This window comes from Bos indicus, chromosome 7, assembly GCF_029378745.1.
Source record: "Bos indicus isolate NIAB-ARS_2022 breed Sahiwal x Tharparkar chromosome 7, NIAB-ARS_B.indTharparkar_mat_pri_1.0, whole genome shotgun sequence".
Classification (NCBI taxonomy): domain Eukaryota; kingdom Metazoa; phylum Chordata; class Mammalia; order Artiodactyla; family Bovidae; genus Bos; species Bos indicus.
Window position 1 is genome coordinate 44,121,165 of NC_091766.1, and position 20,784 is coordinate 44,141,948.

Consider the following 20,784-nt stretch of genomic DNA (forward strand, 5'->3'; position numbering starts at 1 on the left):
AGCAGAATGTTAGAACCCGCAACCGCCTCAGCAGGAGCCCCATATGTTTTTTATAAAAAGGCACAATGTGAGTATTGTTCTGTGCTCAATAGCGCGACTGCTGTAACTAATGCTTTTAGTATGAATACGACCACTTAAAATTCCCAACCAGTTGCACTTAGTGACAATATGCATCAGAAAAAAGCTCAGAAGCAGAGATTTCTCACTTAGAGGTCAGTTGGCTTTAGATACCATTATTATTAAGGTGCCTGGCTTACAAAAATACACTCAGTATTTGCATGAACAATGTTCTGGTCCCCAGCCTTTGCAGCTACAAATGCTAAGGCAGATTTTCACATGTATATTGGAGAACATTGATTCTATGTACGCAGGGATGATACACAGAGGGTGTGTGTGTCATTTGTTTCATTTCACTCTAGCCCTTAACCCCCCACTCCCAGCTCCAGCCCAACCCCAAATAGGCATCTCCAGGACATAAGACCCCCAGCATAATAGGTCTCCAGATACCCCATGACTCATCCCCATTCAGCTCCCATCCTCCCAACTGCCCTCTTCAAGCCTGGTTGACCCCATAGGGTCTTCCAAAGGAGAGGTGGACAAATTCAGTTTTGATAACACAACTGGATGAGGAAGACAGTTCTTTTTGGGCCTCAGAATGAATTTCCCCAAATGCCCAAGTGTATTTGACACTCATCAGGGTTTTTAGGCAAAGCATCTGAATCCATTTTCCATTTGGGGAAGTTCCCTGTGCCTTGAATCTTGAAGGGAGGCAGCCCTACCCACTTCTACTATACCACTGAGGTTAGGGGCTTGGGTAAAAACCAGCAAAAGGGACCTAAACTCAGCCAATCAGGTCTAGAGTTTTGTGGTAAAAATGTAGTCACCAGAAGAGTTAGGGACTACTGGTGACAGCATCTGCCTGGCCCCTCTTGTTTTCAAGCCTGTTTCTTCAGTCTTCCTAGGAATCCCTAGACCTGACTGATGTCCTCTGACAAATAGCTAATCTGCTCTAGTCAGGGAGGTGTCTGAAATTTGCAAACAAGACCCTGCCTCCAAGCCAGACTCCAGGTATTACTTCTCATCAATTTTTTTATTGAGAGGGAAAAGAAATGGCCATTTTGAACCTTAAGTTGAGGTTGTCTCATCTCCCTCCAACCAACCCTTACCGGAACTCTTGCTCATCAAAGGAGAGAATTCTGCAGATTTAAAATTTCTGTTAACTACCAGATAATCCACAAGATTTGGGAAAGACCACGTGAGAACACTTGGAAGAAGTACTCCGGCAAAGCCAGGCCTGGGTCTTCCCCACCACAAGGGAAAAGCACCGAATAAACCAGCGTCATCCGGAATCATGCGGGTGAGAGGCAAGGGCAACGCTCCCCACCCTCACCGCCTGTAACTAGATGAGGGGAGGGGGGAAGGGCGGTTTATCGGGAGGATGGGTCCCTGAGGGGAAGGCTGGCCTGGGAGACGAGGGATGACGGCCAAGGTCGTTCCTGACTGCGTCCAGTTGGTCCTGAATAAGGCGGACCCGCTCGTCCAAGCTGCGCTGCTGGGCCAGGACGGCGGCCTTGCCGGCCAACAGGGTGCGGTAGGCGCTCAGCTCCTCTGCGGGCAGTGCGCGCGCTAGCAGCTCCCGTAGGGCCCGCTCCCGCCGCGCCACGTGCTGCTTCAGCTCCTTAGCATCTTTCTCCTGCCGCTGCAGGAGCCCCAGTCGCTGCAGCAGAGAGGCCTGGAGATGCAGGGCGAGGGCACTGTGAGCCAGGCCCGATGCAGGCCCCTCACCGCCCTTCCCGTCTCCCCACCCTCCTCAGCTCTAACCATTACCTGCTCTTCAGGGTCGCTGTCTGCACCCACCCGGGCCAGGGCACGGTGCACGCGGGCCAGGCGACTGCCCAGCAACAGCAGGAGGCCAAGCACGCGCTCTAGGTCGGCCATGAACCGGCTGAACCGCTCCAGCTCCTGGGGTGCACAGGCCTGGCCAACAGCGGCCTCCAGAGCAGCTCCGCGCCTGGCCCAAGCTTGGGCCGCTCCCTGCAGCTGCTTCTGCTCGGCCTGAAGGTCCCTTAGCATCTTTTGGAGGAGGTCCGCCAGCTCTGCCTGCCGGGAGTGCGTAGGCACTTAAGTCTGGAGCCAGGCCCCTGACTCCCCAGACCAGACTCTGGGTTCTGGCCTCACTCAGCCACCAATGGCCCCTTCCACACTCACTTTCTTGGCTTGGATGCTGTTATTTGGCTTTGGTACATCCTGGTCACATGGTTGGTCAGGTGCAACGTGGGTGGTAAGGTTTTCAGGCCTTGTTTCCTCCTGAGAAGTTGGCAGGTGCTGGGTGGAGTTAAGTAGATAGGACCTGGGGACAAAACCAGAGCTCCTTGTGTTGTCCTGCCCCAGAGATCAGGGGCTTAAAGTCCTCTGAGTCCCTGATGCCCCTCACTTACCCTGGCTCAGAATTACCAGCAGCCTCCTCTCCAGCCTCCCTACAGGCTGGTCTCATTGCAGCCCAGACCTCAGCTAAAGGAATCAGTCCATCTAGCAGGCCCAGGGCTGGCTCTGGGCTGGGATAGGAGGTGAAAGTGTCACTCTGAGAGGGATCCAATCTGGCCAGCTCCTGAACCAGCTCCTCGAGGCGTGGACTGGCCCATGTTGACCGGGGACCAGGCTCCCTAGGGCCCCAAGCCAGGGCACTACGGCCAGGGAGCCCTGGGGTATCACTGTCTCTAGGTCCCAGGGTATCACCTGGGAAAGGTTTCAGGTCAGTCTCTGCAGCTGTGGGGGGAACAGTGGTCAGCAGTCCAGTGGGGTCAAATGTAAGGATGTCACCATTTGCAGTCTCAGGGGGGCTACAGCATGTAGGCCTGGAAACATTCACAGAACCGTTTAACCCCTGCCAACACTCATCCACCCCTGCAGTTTCTGGGTCCTCATGGAAGGGCTTCTCTGGGGGGATTATAGCTTGGTCAGTCCTTTGACTCAAGCCAGCTCCGTACTCCTGGTCAGAGACATGGACACTGAAAGTGGAAGAGACACTAAATCAGAAAAAGCTCTGGCCAAGGGCCCCCCCCCTCCCCTCCCCCTGCCAACCACTCCCAGCTCCCAACCCGCCCCGCCCCGCCAGCCTTCCGTCAAGAGAGAGTTCCATGCCTCTCCAGCAATTTATAGATGTGTGTAGGAAAGGTGTATCTCACTCTGCTTGAAAGTCTGAGGGAACTCACCAGGTTGGGAGCCCCAGGGGAGTCTGGGAGTCTGCAGGTGATCTTGCTCTGACCAGGGGGGCTTCTTCCAGGAAAACTTCATCATCAGGAAGGGATGGGAGCCGAACAGACCCAATGCAGTTCTCTGAGCCCCTCTGCTCACAGTCAGAGGGACTGCTCTGGGGTCCTTCTGCAGGACACACTTCTGCAGCTTCCTTCTGATTTAGGAACCTGGAGGCAAGGACCCCACACTGACCACAGTGACCAGGAAGGAAGATTCTGGTTCTGCACCAGAGACACAGTGGGGTTTGGGGGTGGGATTAGGGGGTGTGGTTTGCACTCTGCCTTGAGACATAAGGCTCAAACTGAGGGTGGGCGGAGGCCTTCTTTCTTGAGCAAGAGCCATGAAAGCTGCCTCCCCCAACTTTCAGTTCCCCCAACTTTCAGTTCCCAGAGTGGTCCATGTCTCTCACCTGTTAAGTTTGGTCTGCAATGGTGGTCTAGGGGTTTCTGCTCCTTGGGGAACAGCCTGGAAAGGCAAGCAATTGGGTGAAATGTTGCTCAAGTTTTCAGTCCTCTAGGTTCCCCCACCCCAAGGTGGCAGCCCCTATCTTCCATACCTGGGCAATGGGCATGACACCTTCTGGACTTCCCCAGGGGGCCAAGACTTCCCCGGAAGCGCTCCGACTCCGACTGGTGGCAGGCCTGTAGGCATTGCCAAGCTTCAAGGACCGGGGATTTGGGTCCTCTACACTTGGGGGCTGGGTCGCAGGCAGCCATCTGATCTGGTGACCTTCAAACTCAGCCAGCGTCCTCTGCTGCCATTCTCGAGGCTCCGGCCCGATGAAGCCAGAGCTGGAGCAGGCCTCTCCGGAGCATTGCCTCGCCAACCCAGCGCCCCTACCCAGGCGATCCAGTTTCCCTGGCTCTGAGAAGCACCACTTCCGCTGCTGGGTGGGAGCCCCTGAGCGCGCCGGCTCTACTTCCCCGCCGGGGTGGCTGAGCGAGGCGGAGCGCGGGTGTTCGGCAGAGGGCCGCGCGGGGGCCGCGGGCCGCAGGCGGGAGGGCAGGCTCATGCGGAGCTCCTTGCGCTGGAAGGACGTCTCCCGGAGCACTCGCCGCTGCGCGCCCTGCAGCCGCTGGCGGTAGGCGGCCCGCGAGGCGGGCGGGCTGGGCGGCTCGGCGGCCCGCGCCTCGGCCTCAGCCTCGGCCGCCAGCGCGTACAGCAGCGGGGTGGTCTGGCGGCTGAGCGGTCCCGGGCCCTTTTCAGGGGCACGAGGCCCACTGCGTGCGGGGGCCGCGGGCCGGGGCTGCGCGGAAGTGCGAAGCCTGGCGGCGGGGGCCGGGCCGCCCCACACCACGCGCACGTAGTCCCAGTCCAGGTAGGGAAGTTGCTGGGTCCCCGCCAAAGGCGACGGCGTGCGCGGCTCAGGAGGCTCAGGACCGCCTGAGGCAGCGGAGAGAGAGCTGTAGGCCGAGTCGGTGGGCGCGGACAACCGCCGCAAGTCCAGGCTGCGAGTGGACGAGGCCGGGGAGGTGCGGCCACCTCCGGGACCCAGGGCCTCCATGGCTGCTCGGACGAGGGCGGAGGCTGGCCAGCTCTGTAAGGCCTGGAAAAGCATAGGCGGCGTGGGAGGTGAGGCGCTCCGGGTATGGGTTAGGATAGCCTGCTGGCCCCTCCAACACCGACATGCTTACACATTGCCTCCCTGGCCACGGGACCCATGGCCCTAACATCCCGCACCTCCCTCGTCTGGGATGGCAAAGGCAGGAGGACCAGGGGAGCACCTCTGGAGGTTGAGAGCCTTAGCTCAGAGGAAGGAAGTGGCGCCTAGGCCATTCCCTACCGGGGCTCTTCTGGCCCAGCCTCTACCCTGGCACCTCCTGGAGCGCTGAGAGCATACCCATGCTCCTTCCCTCCCCAACCCTGTCCCACCCAGGCCGCTTCCTGGCTGCTTTGTTAACTCCTCCGGGTGATCTTTTCCTCATAAACAACATCAACAACGATCTGAGATCAGAGGGGAGCCAAGAAAGGAGGGGAGGAAAGACCCAGGTCAGGTGGCAGGGGCAGCTTCACAGCCTTCCTCTGGGCCAGTTATGTTCCAGGTGCTCTGAATAAATATTTATCTTGAACCTCACAACTGTTGCCTGCGTTTTACAGATGAGGACAGTGAGGTTCTGAACCAGGGAATGATTTGCCCAGAGGCACATAGCTAGTAAAAGCCAGAGCCCTGCCTGGAATCTGGGCTTGCCTCCAAGCTTACTGAAGCCAGAATCAATTTCCTAGAAGCAAACTCTGCTGAAAGCCAGTTTACCCCAATCCCCCCCCAACAAAGCTCAGACTCCTCTGTGGGAAACAATCCGCACCCCCCCCTTCAAATTACTGTCAGATCCCAGGATAATATGTTCCCTGCTTGGGAGACTCTGCCTTTTGTCTAGGAGTGACAGGCTTACCCCATTTTGTGCCACTCTTGCTCCTCCTATAGAGCTCAGCTTAGAGGTTTCCTGGCCCTTTGGGATCCCTCTAGTGTCCTAGCTTCCCCATCACAGCACTCGACACCCTGCATGGTGATTGTTGGTTTGCCTGTGATTCCCTCTCCCCATTCCCACCCATGAACTTCCTGAGGACAGGCCCTGCACTGACTCATCTCTGTACCCTCAATGTCTGGCATGTAGTTGATGTGAAATATTTGTTGAATGACAAGGAAAGGAGCAGAATTGCAGGAACTAGATGGGGGGGGGGGGGTGGCTTTGGTGGAGAAGGTTGAGGGCTTCTTTGCTTCCACCTACTCTTCTCTCCCTATTAGTCTTTTTGAAGAAGGGGACAGAATGGGTGAGACAGTTGCCACTCATGGACACTGACCAGGTTATTCAGGTTATTAAGAACCAAAAGAGCAGGCAAGCATAGCTTGGAACAGGAATGGCCAGAAATCAATACCTTCCCAGTGCCAGGAGGGGGAACAAGGGGAGGAGCTGGGGGAGTGTACCTGGATCAGGGGTGAAAGTAGCTTTGAGTCTTGGGAACTCAGGGTTCAGTGTGGGCTAAAGGGACTTTTGTGTGTGGAGGTGGATGGTGGGGAGAAAGCAGGTTTGCCTTCCCTGAGCTTCTTGGTTGGGACTGCAGAGGAGGGTGGCCCATAGCTGGGTGGAAACTGAAAAAACAGACTTTGGTGAGCCTCCTAGACACATTTTAGAGTTCAGGATCACCCTCTACCCCATTCCCTGAGACCCCAGATTCTACAGATTGCTGGCTAGGGCAGGTAGAGAGGTTAGTGGTGGGAGGACATGGTGTTTCCTTAAAGGGAGAAGCAGTACTTCCACCATTCCCAGGAGGGGCTGTCAGCTGATCTGGTACCAGAACATCTTGACATCACCCACCTGGAGGCATCACTGTGCCTACTAAAGCCAGCCCTGAAGGCTGGTCCTCACACTCAGGCTTGGGGACCACTTTTGCAAAGTAGTTTATACTCTCTGTATTTCAGAAAGAAAAGCTACTGAGTAGCAGCCCCTTGGAAGACTCACCTCCTCTAGGGAACCCCTCCAGCCACCCAGACGCTGGCCCCCTCTCCTGCTATCCTTCTGAGCCCAACTTGGGAGCACTGTTTATCCTGGCTCATGCCACCGAGGCCTACCCATGTTGACTTTCACTGCATCTATAGGCATGGGTAACTGTTCAAATACAAAGATGTTTCCTTAAAAAAGACCTTGAAAATTCTTATTTGTGAGTTACTGAATGACAAAGGGTTCTGAGTTCGCCCAATAAAAACAGCTCAAATGGATAATAAAAATGTCTGTATATTTTCTTATTGATCTTGTGTTGAGAATGCTTTATCAGTGGTAACCTGAGCACCCAATACCCATGCAAGATAGGGTAGGAGAGTCCAGCTCCTTTAGTGTGTTTTGGGGCCTCAGCCCAAAGAGCAGAGAGTTTTTGTCTGGCTGCAGGGAGCCTCTTGCAGTCCAACCATCCTCTGTGGCTGGGAGTGGCCACACCCCAGGAGCCCTAGTGTCAGCACTAATGTCAGCTGTGGGCTGGGCTGCAGAGCCAATGCCTACATTGAATATAAGTCAGAACTAAAGCTTTCTCAAGCCCCATCAGCCCAGGGGGAGCAGCATGTTATCCTGGAAAACCGCTAGATTAGGTAGGGTCATATGGTATTGGCATTGTTTGCAATAAACATCACCTGAATCAAAGAGCAAGAGACGAAAAGGAGACAACGATGACTTCAATGTTCAGAGCTAGGAACTGAGGAGGTGCAGGTGCCGGTGTCAGGAATGAGGAAGCTGGGATGCGGACTGGCCAAGGGTTCCAGGCCGGGTCTGGGGCCTGTGGACTTTGCAGTGTTTGTGGCAAGTCTGGTGAGCAGTTGAGTAGGTTGAGATGTGAGTCTGGACCTCAGCAGAGAGGTTGGACCAGGCAAGCAGACAGACCCAGGCTTTTAGTTAGAGGTTCTTGGGGAAACCGATGGAGACTGCTTCCAGTGACTAAAGTCACACAAAGGCAACAGAAACAGATCCAGGTAAAGTGACCAGAAAGACAGACAACCTCAAATGATCAATAAGGATCAGGAATTAAATCATATCTAGGATGGTCTTCCTCAGTGGTAGGCTTACTGTAGGGTGTTGCCTCCATGTCACCCAGACTGAGTTTCTGGGTTCTGGGCCTGTCTTGAATCCCAGCTCTCCAGACACAGTCTGGAAGAGCAGGCATTAGGGGGAAGTTCCATGGCTCTCCCAGCCCCCTACGGCTCCCCATTCTCCAAGCCTGTCCGCCCCACAACGCACCCTGCGAAGCATTTGCTCTCCACCGCTGCCGCCCTCCCGTAGAGTCTCCATAGGCTCTAGCTCCGTGACGCGGGCAGGAAACGAGGGATGCTAGGGCACATGTGGAAAGGAGGCCGCTGTCGAGGTCGGACCACATACCTGGGGCTTCAAGCTGAGTTGAGGTCAGAGAGGCAAGAAGCACAGGCCTGGTGGCCACAGGGGGCGACAAAGTCACGAGGTGCAGCAGGAGAGCGACGCCTCGCGAACACTGGCACAGTGGATGGCCCCCGGCCGGCGCATTTCTCGGCCTTTCCTGTTGGGTTCACCGTTGGGGAAGGAGGGCTCAAAACGCGCGCAGGGGACCACGCGGTCCTGGACGCAAGAGAGAGGGGCAGGGGGTGGGGGCTGGATTCCCTAGCGGCTCCGCTGCCGAAGGGCATGAGCCGGGGGTCGGGGAGTGGCTAGGGGGTGCGGTGAGGCCCCATTCCGTGTTCGCCAGCCCCCGGCGGGCTCCCCCAGCAGCTCCCGCCGCTACCGGTTCTGCGCCCACCACCCCTCTGCCGGAGGCGGGGACAGGGGCGCAGGAGCCCGACCCGACTCGCGCAGACCAGACGTGCTGTGGAGCCCAACACCTTCAGACCCAGCGACGCGCGGGCTGTTCCTCAGCGGCTCAGCCACTCCCATCCGCACCTAGCTGCGGGGCTCGCCCTACCGCCCCGGGGAACGGCGATTCCGCCGCCTGGCCCCCGGCCTCGCCGCGTACCTGAGCTCCAACCCGAGACGAGCTCCTGGACTGCGGCCGCGCGGTGACATCAGAGCCCTGGGCTATGGCTCCCGACCCCACCTCCAGGCTCCCTCCGCCGCGGGGGAGGCGCCAAATCCGACTCCCGGGGGCGGGAGCGCGGAGCGGCCGCGCTGCCCAGGCAGCCGACAGCCCCTTCCTAGTGTCCGCTTGTAGGCTTAGACCCTGGTCGGGGTTGGACGCTCGTTACCCCGCCGGGCACAGGCCTCTTGCCTGGCTGGAAAAGCGAGAAAGTAGGGGTAGGGCTCCCAGGGCGCTCGCCCGCCGGTCTCCATCTGGTATGTTCTCACGGCCTGTAGTGCTCGGCCGGAGTCCCACGGATTCAAACCACCCTATCAGTGGGGAAGCCCAGGCCAGGTCCCAAGAGCTCCAGAAGGCCACCTCATTCCAGTTTGGCTAAGGAAACAGACCTGCCACTGTCCCTGTCCAGCTCTGAGTACAGTGCGGATGCTAATGCTTCCTTGACCAACTAACTCTCCCTCCAGAACTTCCATTTCCAGAACTCTTGCAGCTCTCTGATTCCCACTATGGCCTCTTTGCTCCCCTCTTTGCCCCTTTTCATTTCTCTCATATCTCGCATCGTCTGGGCCCTCTGGCCGCCCACCTGAAAAGGGGGAAGGGAAGCTGGGGCACTGCTGACTTGTGTATTCATTCCGGGTCTTCTCAGTGGTGCTCAGCATTTTAAGGTGCTGGACTACGCATGTCCCCTGTGGCCTGAATAGGATTTACTCCAGCCATAGAATCTGGCTCTCTTCACCTTCGGGGATCTCAAGGCTCCAAAGAATGATCTGAATTCATCAGCCACTGTACACTGGTCACTGCTCTGTCCTCAGCCTTCCCTGCCCCCACTTTCCAAACCTGTATTCTGTGAATACTGGCTCTCAAGAATGTTCCATCCCTGGAAAGGGCTGAGCGCCTTTTTGCTGAACCCAGTCAGTGCTTGGTCTTTCTGTTATTGTGGCTTCCCTTACTGTCCCACAGAAGAATCAGCATGCCTGGGGGGCGAAGACCATATCCCCATATCTTGGCATTCTTGGCTGACAAGGTTTGTTGGTGATAATAACCAGAAGCCGGAACTTAGACCGGGGGTCAAGGCTACCACTTTCTAGGGGAATAAGAGCCTGGGAAACTTTGGGTCTTCTAGGGGATAGAGGCAGCAGGCACCTAAGCCTGGCTTCTGATTGGGACCCTCCTGGCACTGATTTTTCTTCAAATGCTATCCTGATCCAGGCATCAGCCAGGAGCTGGAGCTCTGGACTCAGACAATGGCTCAGAACTTCTTGGTTTTGAACACCTGCCCTTTTAATACCAACTCTGATCCACATGGTTGGTCTCAGAGCAGTATCACAATAGAGGAAACAAAACCCAGCAACCAAAAGTCAGTTAAAAAATGTTCAAGATTTTAATTTATATATATATATATATATATATATATATATATATATATATATATATGAAACTACAAGTCCCTGGTAGCTCAGACAGTAAAGAATCTGCCTGTAATGCAAGAGATGCAGGTGATATGGGTTTGATCCCTGGGTCAGGAAGATCACCTGGAGGAGGAAATGGCAACCCATTCCAGTATTCTTGCCTGAGAAATGCCATGGACAGAGGAGCCTGGAGGGCTACAGTCTATATATTTTAAAATACATGTATATGTATATATATTTTTAAATTTATTTTTATTTATTTGGCTGCACCAAGTCTTAGTTGCGATCTTTGATCTTCATTGTGACATGCAGGATCTTTTTATTAATAGTTGCAGCATGTGAGCTCTAGTTCCCAAAACAGGGATTGAACCCAGGCCCCCTGCATTGAGAGCATGGAGTCTTAACCACTGGGGCATCAGGGAAGTTCCTTAATTTATATTAAAAAAAAAAGTATATTTCTTGACAACTATGAAGTGGACACAACATCCACAGTCATTCTTGATAATCCTCTTCTCCTCCCCCTTATCTCTCTCTCTCTGCCTAAATTCCCCAAAAGAAATCCCATCCACTCACTTCTCTGCTTGCCTCTTTTTCTCTTCTGTGAAAGAGAAAGCACCCCTGACATCTGGAAGTTGGCCTGGGACTATCAGCTATACCTTGGTCTTATAGGAGTTGGTCTGACAGTCACACATAAGGCCATGGAGTTCTCCTGTTTCACATAAACAATTTCATAGGACATCAACATCAGACAAGACCCTCTGTAACCATGATGGGTCAAGATAAAAACAAGACCATTCTGTAATCATATCTGAACACAGACAAACCATGAATATTGTCCAAGTCAAAAAAATGACCAAATGTCTTTCTGTCCTGGATAATATGTGTGACTGCTGCTTCCTTACCAACTGTGGCTTTAGCTTTGCTTCAGTCATTCCTCTTTCTCATAAGATTTTAAGATACCCAATCATAGAATTACTCTTGCTTCCTGAAGCATCAAACACTGAGAAAAGTCCTACTTCTTTAACTCTCCAAAATATCCTTTAAGTCCTTTCTAATGCCCTCTTACCAAGATGCTTCACGGTTCCCCTCACTGTAACAACTAATACACTCCATTTTTTCAACTACAGGTGTGTCCCTCATGATCTTTGACTGGAGGGCATCTCTTTAGTGCAAAAGCCCAAAAAGTCTTAGAGGGGAAGAAGGGGAAGAAACTGCAACCAACTTGGAGTCTCCCTTAGTGACAGTGGTTAGGGAGCAGGGGCCATGGAGAAGATGGACACATGCAGATATTCATCATGTTTTTCTACTACATAAAAAGACATGCTTGTGCCCCTCAGTATCTCAGTACTTTTCCAGGCCTGGGAGAGTCCATCTGACACTGTGTGAGTTAGCCAAGAACCACCCAACCTAGCCCTTCCTCAGTTACCCACGCAAAATAATTATAAATGGGTAAGCCACTAAGTTTAGGGATACTCTGTTAAACGGTAATAGATAACTGTAACAGGATATGTAAAATTTCAAATTTGGTTAATCTTCTCAAATTTCTTACAAAGAGGTTGTACCAATTTGTATCCCCATTAGTGAGTGCCCATTTTCCCACATCCTCACTAACATAGTACATTATCAGACTTTTGATCTCTGAAACCTGAAAGGTGAAAATGTTTTAATTTTTTATATATAAAATCGCATATCATTTTGTACTTTTTTTTTTTTTCATTTTGTACATTTTAAGGCCACTTGTATTCACTTCTGTGATCTGTCAACTTTCCTTGTCCATGTTTCTATTGGATTATTGGTCTTTTTCTTACTGACTTATAAGATCTCTTTATGTATCAAGGTAATTTACTTTTTAAAATTTTTAATGTGTGGCAAATATTTTCCCAAGTTTGTGTCTTCTGACTTTGTTTGTGGTGGGAGTGAATTTATAACCCATGGTTAAGGTAAAAAAAAAAAGTTTCATTCTTGTAGATAGCAACTACAGAGCTATTTTAATAATTCAGAGACCATCATATATTGGTTCAAATTCACTAAGGCCAGAAATCCTTCAATGAATTATGTTGTCTATTTCTGGAAATCCAACAAAGCATGAATCACTGTTTTTACACAAGTGTCTACTTAAATTGTTAAGTGTTCCCTTAGAGCAAGTTTGTTTGCTTTTTAATTATGCACTGAATTCACCACACTTGTCCAAAGATAGGGCTTTATAGGAAGTCAGCCATAAGAAAAATTCAGGGAGAATGGAGTCCCCCCACCCCTCCATATGAGGGTGTCTGGCAGGAAGGCCTTTGGGCGAGGCTGGTTAGGGACTGGTTGTCCCAGCAATTGAATCAAAGTTTCCTTTCAGATCAGCAGTTCCTGGGAAAGAATGCTGGTCTGTCACATTCCTATTGAGTACGCGTATATCACCTTTTCCCTACAGATGCTGTGTGACTCCTTAGCCTCTGTTTGCTTTGGCCATAATAACTCAGCTTTTGTTAATTCCTCAGCCTGGTTTACAAACCCCAGATCTGGGCCCATTCCATCCTCCTCGTCTGCCCTCACTGTTACCCACACACCCCTGGCCAAGACAGATTAAAGGAGGTAGCTGGATACAGGCCTCTCTCCTTTTCTACCAGCTCCAATGGACCCAAGACAGATAAGTGGTGGTCACATGAGCTTTTCCACTTTGCTTTGCTGGCCTCCCAGGATCTAGATGAAAAAATGTCTTTTACATGTCATTTTGGTCCCCAAGAATAGAAATTAACTCAAGACTCTGAACCAGACCCCCAGTAGCATCCCTAGGGAAGGCAAAAGCAGGCTCAGGTCCAGAGGTGGCTCTGTGTTCAGGTCCTAATAAAGGGGTGAAATGGTCTACAAAGGCCCCTCTCCTAAAAGTACCTTCTAATTGAGCTAAATCCGCCAAGTCTCTGGCGTCATCAGGAGTCATCTGATAAGCATTTTCAATGAGAGGATGTTCCAACCCTAGAGGTTTGGGCCTCGGGCTTTAGACGGAAGCCTGGGTACAGGATTGGGTCACAGCATGCCACGTGCACATAGAATGGATTCTAGTCGTTAGCTCTGGAAGTAGATAATGCATGTCCTTAACATTCATCAGGAAACTCTTGCTGATCTTAACTGATGTGTCTGGTCAGTTACTCACATGGAGGAGACTTTGTTCTAAAACCTGCGGGTGTGTTTATCTGGCATCCATCATGGTGCATGAGTTTTTGGGACCCTTCCAGGAGTGAATGTGACAGCACACACACACACACACACAGTTTAGTTGGCAGATTTTTGTACTCCAAGGGAAGGATCAAGAGAAGTTTAAAAAAAGAGGACAACAAAATTCTCCAACATAGCTCCAATAAGTGGAACATTCTCTGAAGCCCTGCCTGGTTTGTGTAGAGATGCAAGTGCCTATACTTATATTTAACTACTTCAGGGTGGGTGACAGCCTAGAAATCAGTTCCGCAGACACCCCAGCCACAAGGTCTTCCCACAAGATCATGCTGCCTGCTAGTCTGCTGCTGTGCTACAACAAACAAAAATAAAATACCACAATTAAAAAAAAAAAAAATAAGGAGGACAGAGAGCTATCCTCCAATTCACTGTGTCCTGGGTATACAAAAACCAGCAGTGAGAGAGCAAGCGTGAGTCCACAGCCTGGCAGACCTAAGTGAATGCCAGTCTGACCCTGGAGATATCCCAACCTTCCTGAACAATTCATTCCCTCATCTATAAAATGGATACGACTACATGTTTGCCAGGTAAAGATTAAATGAGATTTCATCAAATCTACTCAGCACGGGCTCACAGGAGGCCATCAGCAAGTGGCGTTAGTTATCATTATTATTCCTCACTTCAGTTTCTCCTGTAGGGAAGACAATCCTAACTAAATCCCAGCGTCAATTTGATCTTTGAGGACTGGTTTATACACCAGAGGTCTCCCATGAGTGTTGCTCCCCTCCTAAGCTTTGCTTACTACTCCCTCAAACAGGGCTGTGGTAGACATCTGAACACTTCCTTCCTAGGGGAACACATATTGTGTAGGTCTTGGGGAGAGAGAGCCCCTTCTTCCATTTTGAAAGACAGCTTGCCACAGTGCAAACCTTGAGACCTGGGCTTGACCAGTGTGATGCTCCTGCCAGGGACTGGGACTCTCATGTGGGTGTCATGGAGATGTAGGGACAGGTGAGAAACCACTAGGAGTTGGACGGTGTGATGTGGTGGTGGTCCTAACCTGTCTCCTGCTCTTGCTGTCCAGCCTCCTTTAGCTCCTGTCTACTTTCATTGCCTGGTCCTCCTGCCTTTTAGTCAAGTCTGTGAGCCACAAGTCCTCCTTCCGATGCATTCCTTTTTGGAGTTGTAGGAGCTGGCTGCTGCTGCCTGAATTGAAGAAATTTTGGAAATAAAGGTAAGACATCTTTTAATACTGGGATGCCAATGTTAGGCTGGAGGAAAATCTGGCCAGATTTGGGTGTTCAGAGTTATTCTATCCCTGGAAGAAGCAACCACTAGGCGAGAAGTGAGAAAGCTCTCCCACAGCTGCCCTGGGGCTAAGGGGATGTGGTCCATGCCCTTTGATGTGGCTGGAGATCCTCTAACAAGCCTTAAACAAGCTCAAAACTAGCAACTCAGGAAACAGGATAAAGCAGCACAGGAGAAATACAAGGCAGGCAAGTTCCTGGTTCAAAGTGATAAACATTTGCTATGAAATTGAAAACAAGATTTCCCTTGATAAACATAAAATCAAAGACAAGAAAGTTTGGAGATTGGTTCCTTTTTCCTATTCTTGCACTAAAGAGGGTGGCCCAGATTCTACCTGTTCTTTGTTTGTTTTTTTTTAGCATGGACCAAAAGACTAAGCAAATGTCAGGCCAAGGTGGGCCTGCCTGGAGACCTAGAAGCATAGGCTTCCATCCCATAGCTGCCCCGCTCCCCACAGAGAGTTGGGCACATGCTGAAGTTTCTTTTTTTCTTCCCTCTCCTACTAGAAAATGTCCTTAGGAAGGACCCATCGTGATGCGGAGTTGTACAACCCCTGAGCCAAGAACCGCCTCCTCAGGGAAACATCCTTGCTATCTCTAGGGAGAGTTCATTGTTCCCTGCTGCACCTAACATTACATTGTAGAATATACACACCTTCTCATTTACTTGTATGTCTGTCCCATAAGACAGATTGTGAACTCTTGAAGGAAAGGAAGTACCAGGCTGAGCCTGGAAGTACTAGGCTCAGAACTATCATCAGTGATTGTTGAATGAATGCAAGTGAGAGACCCAGGTGAACAGCTGGGTCATTCCTCCATTTTCTGAATTCACAGCTGGGAGAAGGCAATGGCAACCCACTCCAGTACTCTTGCCTGGAAAATCCCATGGACGGAGAAGCCTGGTAGGCTGCAGTCCATGGGGTTGTGAAGAGTCAGATACTACTTCACTTTCACTTTTCACTTTCATGCATTGGAGAAGGAAATGGCAACCCACTCCAGTGTTCTTGCCTGGAGAATCCCAGGGACAGGGGAGCCTGGTGGGTTGCTGTATATGGGGTCGCACAGAGTCAGACATGACTGAAGCGACTTAGCGGCAGCAGCAGCAACATCCTCCGGATGGTGACCTTGGTCCCCAGGACTTAGCGATTAGCCTGTGTGTACACACTTTAAAGTTTACCTACAATTCTTGTTTCACTTTCTCCTGTTGGTGGTTTTAACAAAAAGATATCATTTAATATACTGTAAGGAGCTATGTTCTTTTCAGAGTACACTGCTTCTGTCACTCACGTGGGACAGCAGGTAGAGGTCTGGAAGCTGCTGCTATGGATGGAACCAAGGATTTCTGAGTTCATTTGGGTTTTCCAATCCTCTGCAATGGTTCTTAGAAGTAGATTAATATCTTTTTTAGTGATGGCAATAGGTCCTAGTTCACATACAGTCTATGAACAATGGTTGTTTTTGAAAAATGCAGCAAGTGCCTGAAAAGGCACTTTGCTTTAAAAGTAAACCCAAACTGCAACCTGCTGGTCTTCTTGGAACAGTGAGTGCTTTATCTAAATTAGATTTACCTTAGCATGCTTAACAGCTTACAATTCAACAATAAAAAGACAAAGAATCCAATTTTTTAGTGGGCAAAGGATTCAAAAAGACGTATCTCCCATGAAGATATACAAATAGCCAATAAGCACATGAACAGATGCTCAACATCAAATGCAAATCAAAACCACAAGGTACCACTTTACATCCACGGGAATGGCTATAATCAAAAAGACAGACATTAAGTATTGGCAAGGATGTAGATAAGTCAGAATCTTCCTGCACTGCTGTTGGGAATGTAAAATGGTACAGCTGCTTTGGAAACAATTTGTTAGTTCATCAAACAATTAAACATAGTTACCATATGAGCCAGAAATTCCACTCAGTATATCAGTTCAGTTCAGTTCAGTCACTAAGTCGTGACTGACTCTGCGACCCCATGAACTGCAGCACGCCAGGCCTCCCTGTCCATCACCAATTTCCGGAGCCCACCCAAACCCACGTCCATTGTGTTGGTGATGCCATCCAACCATTTCATCCTCTGTTGTCCCCTTCTCCTCCGGCCCTCAATCTTTCCCAGCATCAGGGTCTTTTCCAATGAGTCAATTCTTTGCATCAGGTGGCCAAAATATTGCAGTTTCAGCTTCAAAATCAGTCCCTCCAATGAACACCCAGGACTGATCTCCTTTAGGATGGACTGGTTTGATCTCCTTGCAGTCCAAGGGACTCTCAAGAGTCTTCTCCAACACCACAGTTCAAAAGCATCAGTTCTTCAGAGCTCAGCTTTCTTTATAGTCTAACTCTCACATCTATACATGACTACTGGAAAAACCATAGCCTTGACTAGACGGATCTTTGCCAAGAGAATTCAAAACATATGTTGCGTGCAAAAACACATATCTGAACATGTAGCTGTTTATAGCAGCATTATTCATAATAGCCAGTAGCTAGAAACAACCCAAATGGTCATCAATAGAGGAATGGATAAACAAAATGCTGTATATCTATAACATGGCATAGTATTTAGCCATAAAAAGAGATTAAGTACTGATGCTTGTTACAAAAATCATAAACCTTGAAAACATTCTGCTAAGAAGAAGAAACCATACAAAAGACCACGTATTGTATGATTCTACTTAAATGAAATGTCTAGAAGAGGCAAATCCATAGAGACAGAAAACAGATAGGTGACTGCTAGAGGCTGGAACGTGTGGGCACAGGGAGTATTATTTGGTATGAACTTCTGTTTTGGAACTATGGAAATGTTCTGAATTAGAGATCAGTGATAGTTGCGCCACCTTGTGAGTATACTAAAAATCACTAAAGTGTATGATGTGAAGTGGTATGTGAATTTTATGGTATGTGAACTTTTCTCTCTGTATGTGTATGTATTACAGATGCACACATATATTCGTAGAGTTAACAATAGTTGCTGACATTGGTCCATTCTTGCCCAAGATCTTCATACATAAGCAACAAATGGTCTCTAAGGGCTATAATTACTCTGATATTTTAAGTGTGTGTCTAAACCCAAAAAGAAAACTCATGTATTCTTGCACTAATTTACCCACTGTCTCAGAGCACCATCTGCCCACAGACCTAAAAGCATGCATACCAGGAGATCTCAGGTTTATCTGTGGGCCACAAATCTCAATATTCACATGCATGGAGGTCACATGACTTTTAAGTTACTATTGAGGGGACTTCCCCGGTGGTCCAGTGGTTAAGAATCTGCCTGGCAATGCTGGGGATGCCAGTTTGATGCCTGGGTAGGAAACTAAGATTCCACATGCCACAGAGCAACTGAGTCTGTGTGCCACAACTTGAGACTCTGTGTGCCACAGTGAAAGATCCCACATACTGCAACTAAGAACTGATGCAGTTAAGTAAATGAGTAAACAATAATAAAATTTTTAAAAATTAAACTATTGAGGATGAATTAAAGTCTACTAATTATTAAAATAAGTCTTTAGCAGTAATACAAAAGGAGTCTGATCAAGAGTATATAGCCTAGTGCTGTGTGTTAGTCACTCAGTCGTGTCTGACTCTTTGTGACCCCACAGACTGTAGCCCGCCAGGCTTCTCTATTCATGGAATTCTCCAGGCAAGAATACTGGAGTGGATTGCCATTCCCTTCTCCAGAGGAACTTCTCAACCCAGGGATTGAACCCTGGTCTCCTGCCTCATAGGCAGATTCTTTACCATTTGAGCTACAGAGAAGTCTAGTGCTACCTGTTAACAAATGTTGTCTGACTTGAATTATAATCAGAATACTTAAATTATTGTCAGGACTTATTAAGTGAAGGCATACTCCAATCCTGACACTGCATGTGTATCTGTATGGTAGTTGTCAGCCTTACACGTGCAGTTTTATCAAAGAAAGAGAACTTTGGCAGAATTAGGTCCAAGGTCTTTATGGTGGACAGAGTTCTATCAGTTCCTCTCATTTGCATGGGGCAGATAATTAGACTGCCCCTGAGAACTATACTCCAAAGGCAGCTACAGAAAATTAATGCAAAGCTTCACATGTGTAAAGAGAGGGGCAACGTGTGCCTCTCTCATTAAACTGTCGTCACTGTTCTCACCAGTGAGAGCTGTGACTTCATTTTTACCAACAGTGATTCTACAAGGCTTGGGCAGTTCCATAGTGGGAAAGAAGCACATTCGAGTGTCATTATTCAGAAGAGCTGGCAGGAGGGGGCTGTATCAGATTAAGTGATAAATATATTATTGTCCTTTAGTATTGAGGGGACTGATTCCAGGACCCCCTGTGGATATAAAAATCCACATTGCTCAAGTCCCTTATATCAAGCAGAGTAGTGTAGTCAGCCCTCCCTACCTGCAGTTTGCACACCCTGAGGTTGGTAGAAGCCAGGTGCAGAACCCAGTCCATACTGAGGGCCAATTGTTTAATATGTGCACTTTATAAGTGTCAGGAACCCTACCTTGGCAGGGGGGCAATATCAAGATGGAGATTGGAGTGAAATCACATGAGGAAGAGATTGTGGTGCTAAAGTTATTTTCAGATCACAAAGGGAATTTGCAATAGACTTTCTTACTCATTTTCTCTAAGCAGAGGCTTGTACAAGGACTTCACATGCTGCTTAAAGATCTACCCTTTTGATTTGAAGAGCTGAGGACACAAACTTGTTTCTAGTTCCTCCCACTGACATTCAGTTCAGTTCAGTTGCTCAGTCGTGTCTGACTCTTTGAGACCCCATGAACCACAGCACGCCAGGCCTCCCTGTCCATTACCAACTCCTGGAGTTTACCCAAACTCATGTCCATTGAGTCGGTGATGCCATCCAACCATCTCATCCTCTGTCGTCCCCTTCTCCTCCTGCCTTCAATCTTTCCCAACATTGGTCTTTTCAAATGAGTCAGTTCTTTGCATTAGGTGGCCAAAATATTGGAGTTTCAGCTTCAACATCAGTCCTTCCAATGAAGACATGGGGCTGATTTCCTTTAGGATGGACTGGTTGGATCTCCTTGCAGTCCAAGGGACTCTCAAGAGTCTTCACCAACACCACAGTTCAAAAGCATCAATTCTCCAGTGCTCAGCTTTCTTTATAGTCCAACTCTCACATCCATACATGACTACCAGAAAAATCATAGCCTTGACTAGACGGACCTTTGTTGACAAAATAATGTCTCTGCTTTTGAATAGGCTATCTAGGTTGGTCATAACTTTCCTTTCAAAGAGTAAGCGTCTTTTAATTTCATGGCTGCAATCACCATCTGCAGTAATTTTGGAGCCCCCCAAAATAAAGTCTGACACTGTTTCCACTGTTTCCCCATCTATTTCCCATGAAGTGATGGGAGCGGATGCCATGATCTTTGTTTTCTGAATGTTGAGCTTTAAGCCAACTTTTTCACTCTTCTCTTTCATTTTCATCAAGAGGCTCTTTAGTTCTTCTTCACTTTCTGCCATAAGGGTGGTGTCATCTGCATATCTGAGGTTATTGATATTTTTCCCAGCAATCTTGATTCCAGCTTGTGCTTCCTCCAGCCCAGCGTTTCTCATGATATACTCTGCATATAAGTTAAATAAGCAGGGTGACAATATACAGCCTTGACATACTCTTTTTTCTATTTGGAACCAGTCTGTTGTTCCATGTCCAGTTCTAACTGTTGCTTCCTGATCTGCATACAAATTTCTCAAGAGGCAGGTCAGGTGGTCTGGTATTCCAATCTCTTTCAGAATTTTTCCACAGTTTTTTGTGATCCACACAGTCAAAGGCTTTGGCATAGTCAATAAAGCAGAGTTCCAGTTTTTCTGGAACTCTCTTGCTTTTTCGATGATCCAGTGAATGGATGGATGGCAATTTGATCTCTGGTTCCTCTGCCTTTTTTTTTTTTTTTAAATTATAAGTGATTATTAAATATACCCAAAAGGCAAAGATCAGGTGAGGAGAGCACAGCAAATGTGTGAACAAAGTTTTGGACTGAAAATTGTCTAGAAGAGTGAACAGAGCTAATTAAAAAGGAAATCTAAACCTGTGGGGAGTGGGGATGTCAATGAGAAGCTACGTGAGACACTGAACAGAATCCTGGGAACCTCAGGAAATGATGCCACATGCCATGGAAGGCAGCAG

The 20,784-nt window shown here is 49.2% G+C and overlaps 1 protein-coding gene across 5 annotated transcripts; it reads right to left on the reverse strand.

Annotated features, from left to right (window-relative positions):
• Positions 1 to 1,071: 1,071 nt before the first annotated feature.
• SHROOM1 (shroom family member 1) lies at positions 1,072 to 8,842 on the reverse strand. 5 transcript variants are annotated; one of them, XM_070793581.1, is made up of 10 exons: positions 8,719 to 8,842; positions 8,115 to 8,268; positions 7,376 to 7,676; positions 3,812 to 4,801; positions 3,665 to 3,720; positions 3,213 to 3,422; positions 2,439 to 3,008; positions 2,209 to 2,350; positions 1,828 to 2,100; positions 1,072 to 1,732 (listed from the first exon to the last, which is right to left on the reverse strand). In XM_070793581.1, exons 4-10 carry the CDS (start codon positions 4,757 to 4,759, stop codon positions 1,400 to 1,402), a joined length of 2,532 nt encoding a protein of 843 aa, XP_070649682.1. In that variant the 5' UTR covers positions 4,760 to 4,801; positions 7,376 to 7,676; positions 8,115 to 8,268; positions 8,719 to 8,842; the 3' UTR covers positions 1,072 to 1,399. The 5 variants fall into 5 exon arrangements, with proteins under 5 accessions (XP_070649682.1, XP_070649681.1, XP_019820457.2 ...); XM_070793580.1 differs by having other exon boundaries at positions 7,977 to 8,268; XM_019964898.2 differs by lacking the exon at positions 7,376 to 7,676.
• Between the last annotated feature and the right edge of the window lie 11,942 nt (positions 8,843 to 20,784).

Bases quoted from the DNA above. Each gene is read 5' to 3' on its own strand.
- SHROOM1 (XM_070793579.1), bottom strand. From the start codon at position 8,027: ATGGAGACTCTACGGGAGGGCGGCAGCGGTGGAGAGCAAATGCTTCGC. The intron at 4,802-7,976 runs GTGCGTTGTGGG...ATGCTTTTCCAG, and splicing joins GAGAGCAAATGCTTCGCAGG to GCCTTACAGAGCTGGCCAGC. The intron at 1,733-1,827 runs GTAATGGTTAGA...CTGCATCTCCAG, and splicing joins ACAGCGACCCTGAAGAGCAG to GCCTCTCTGCTGCAGCGACT.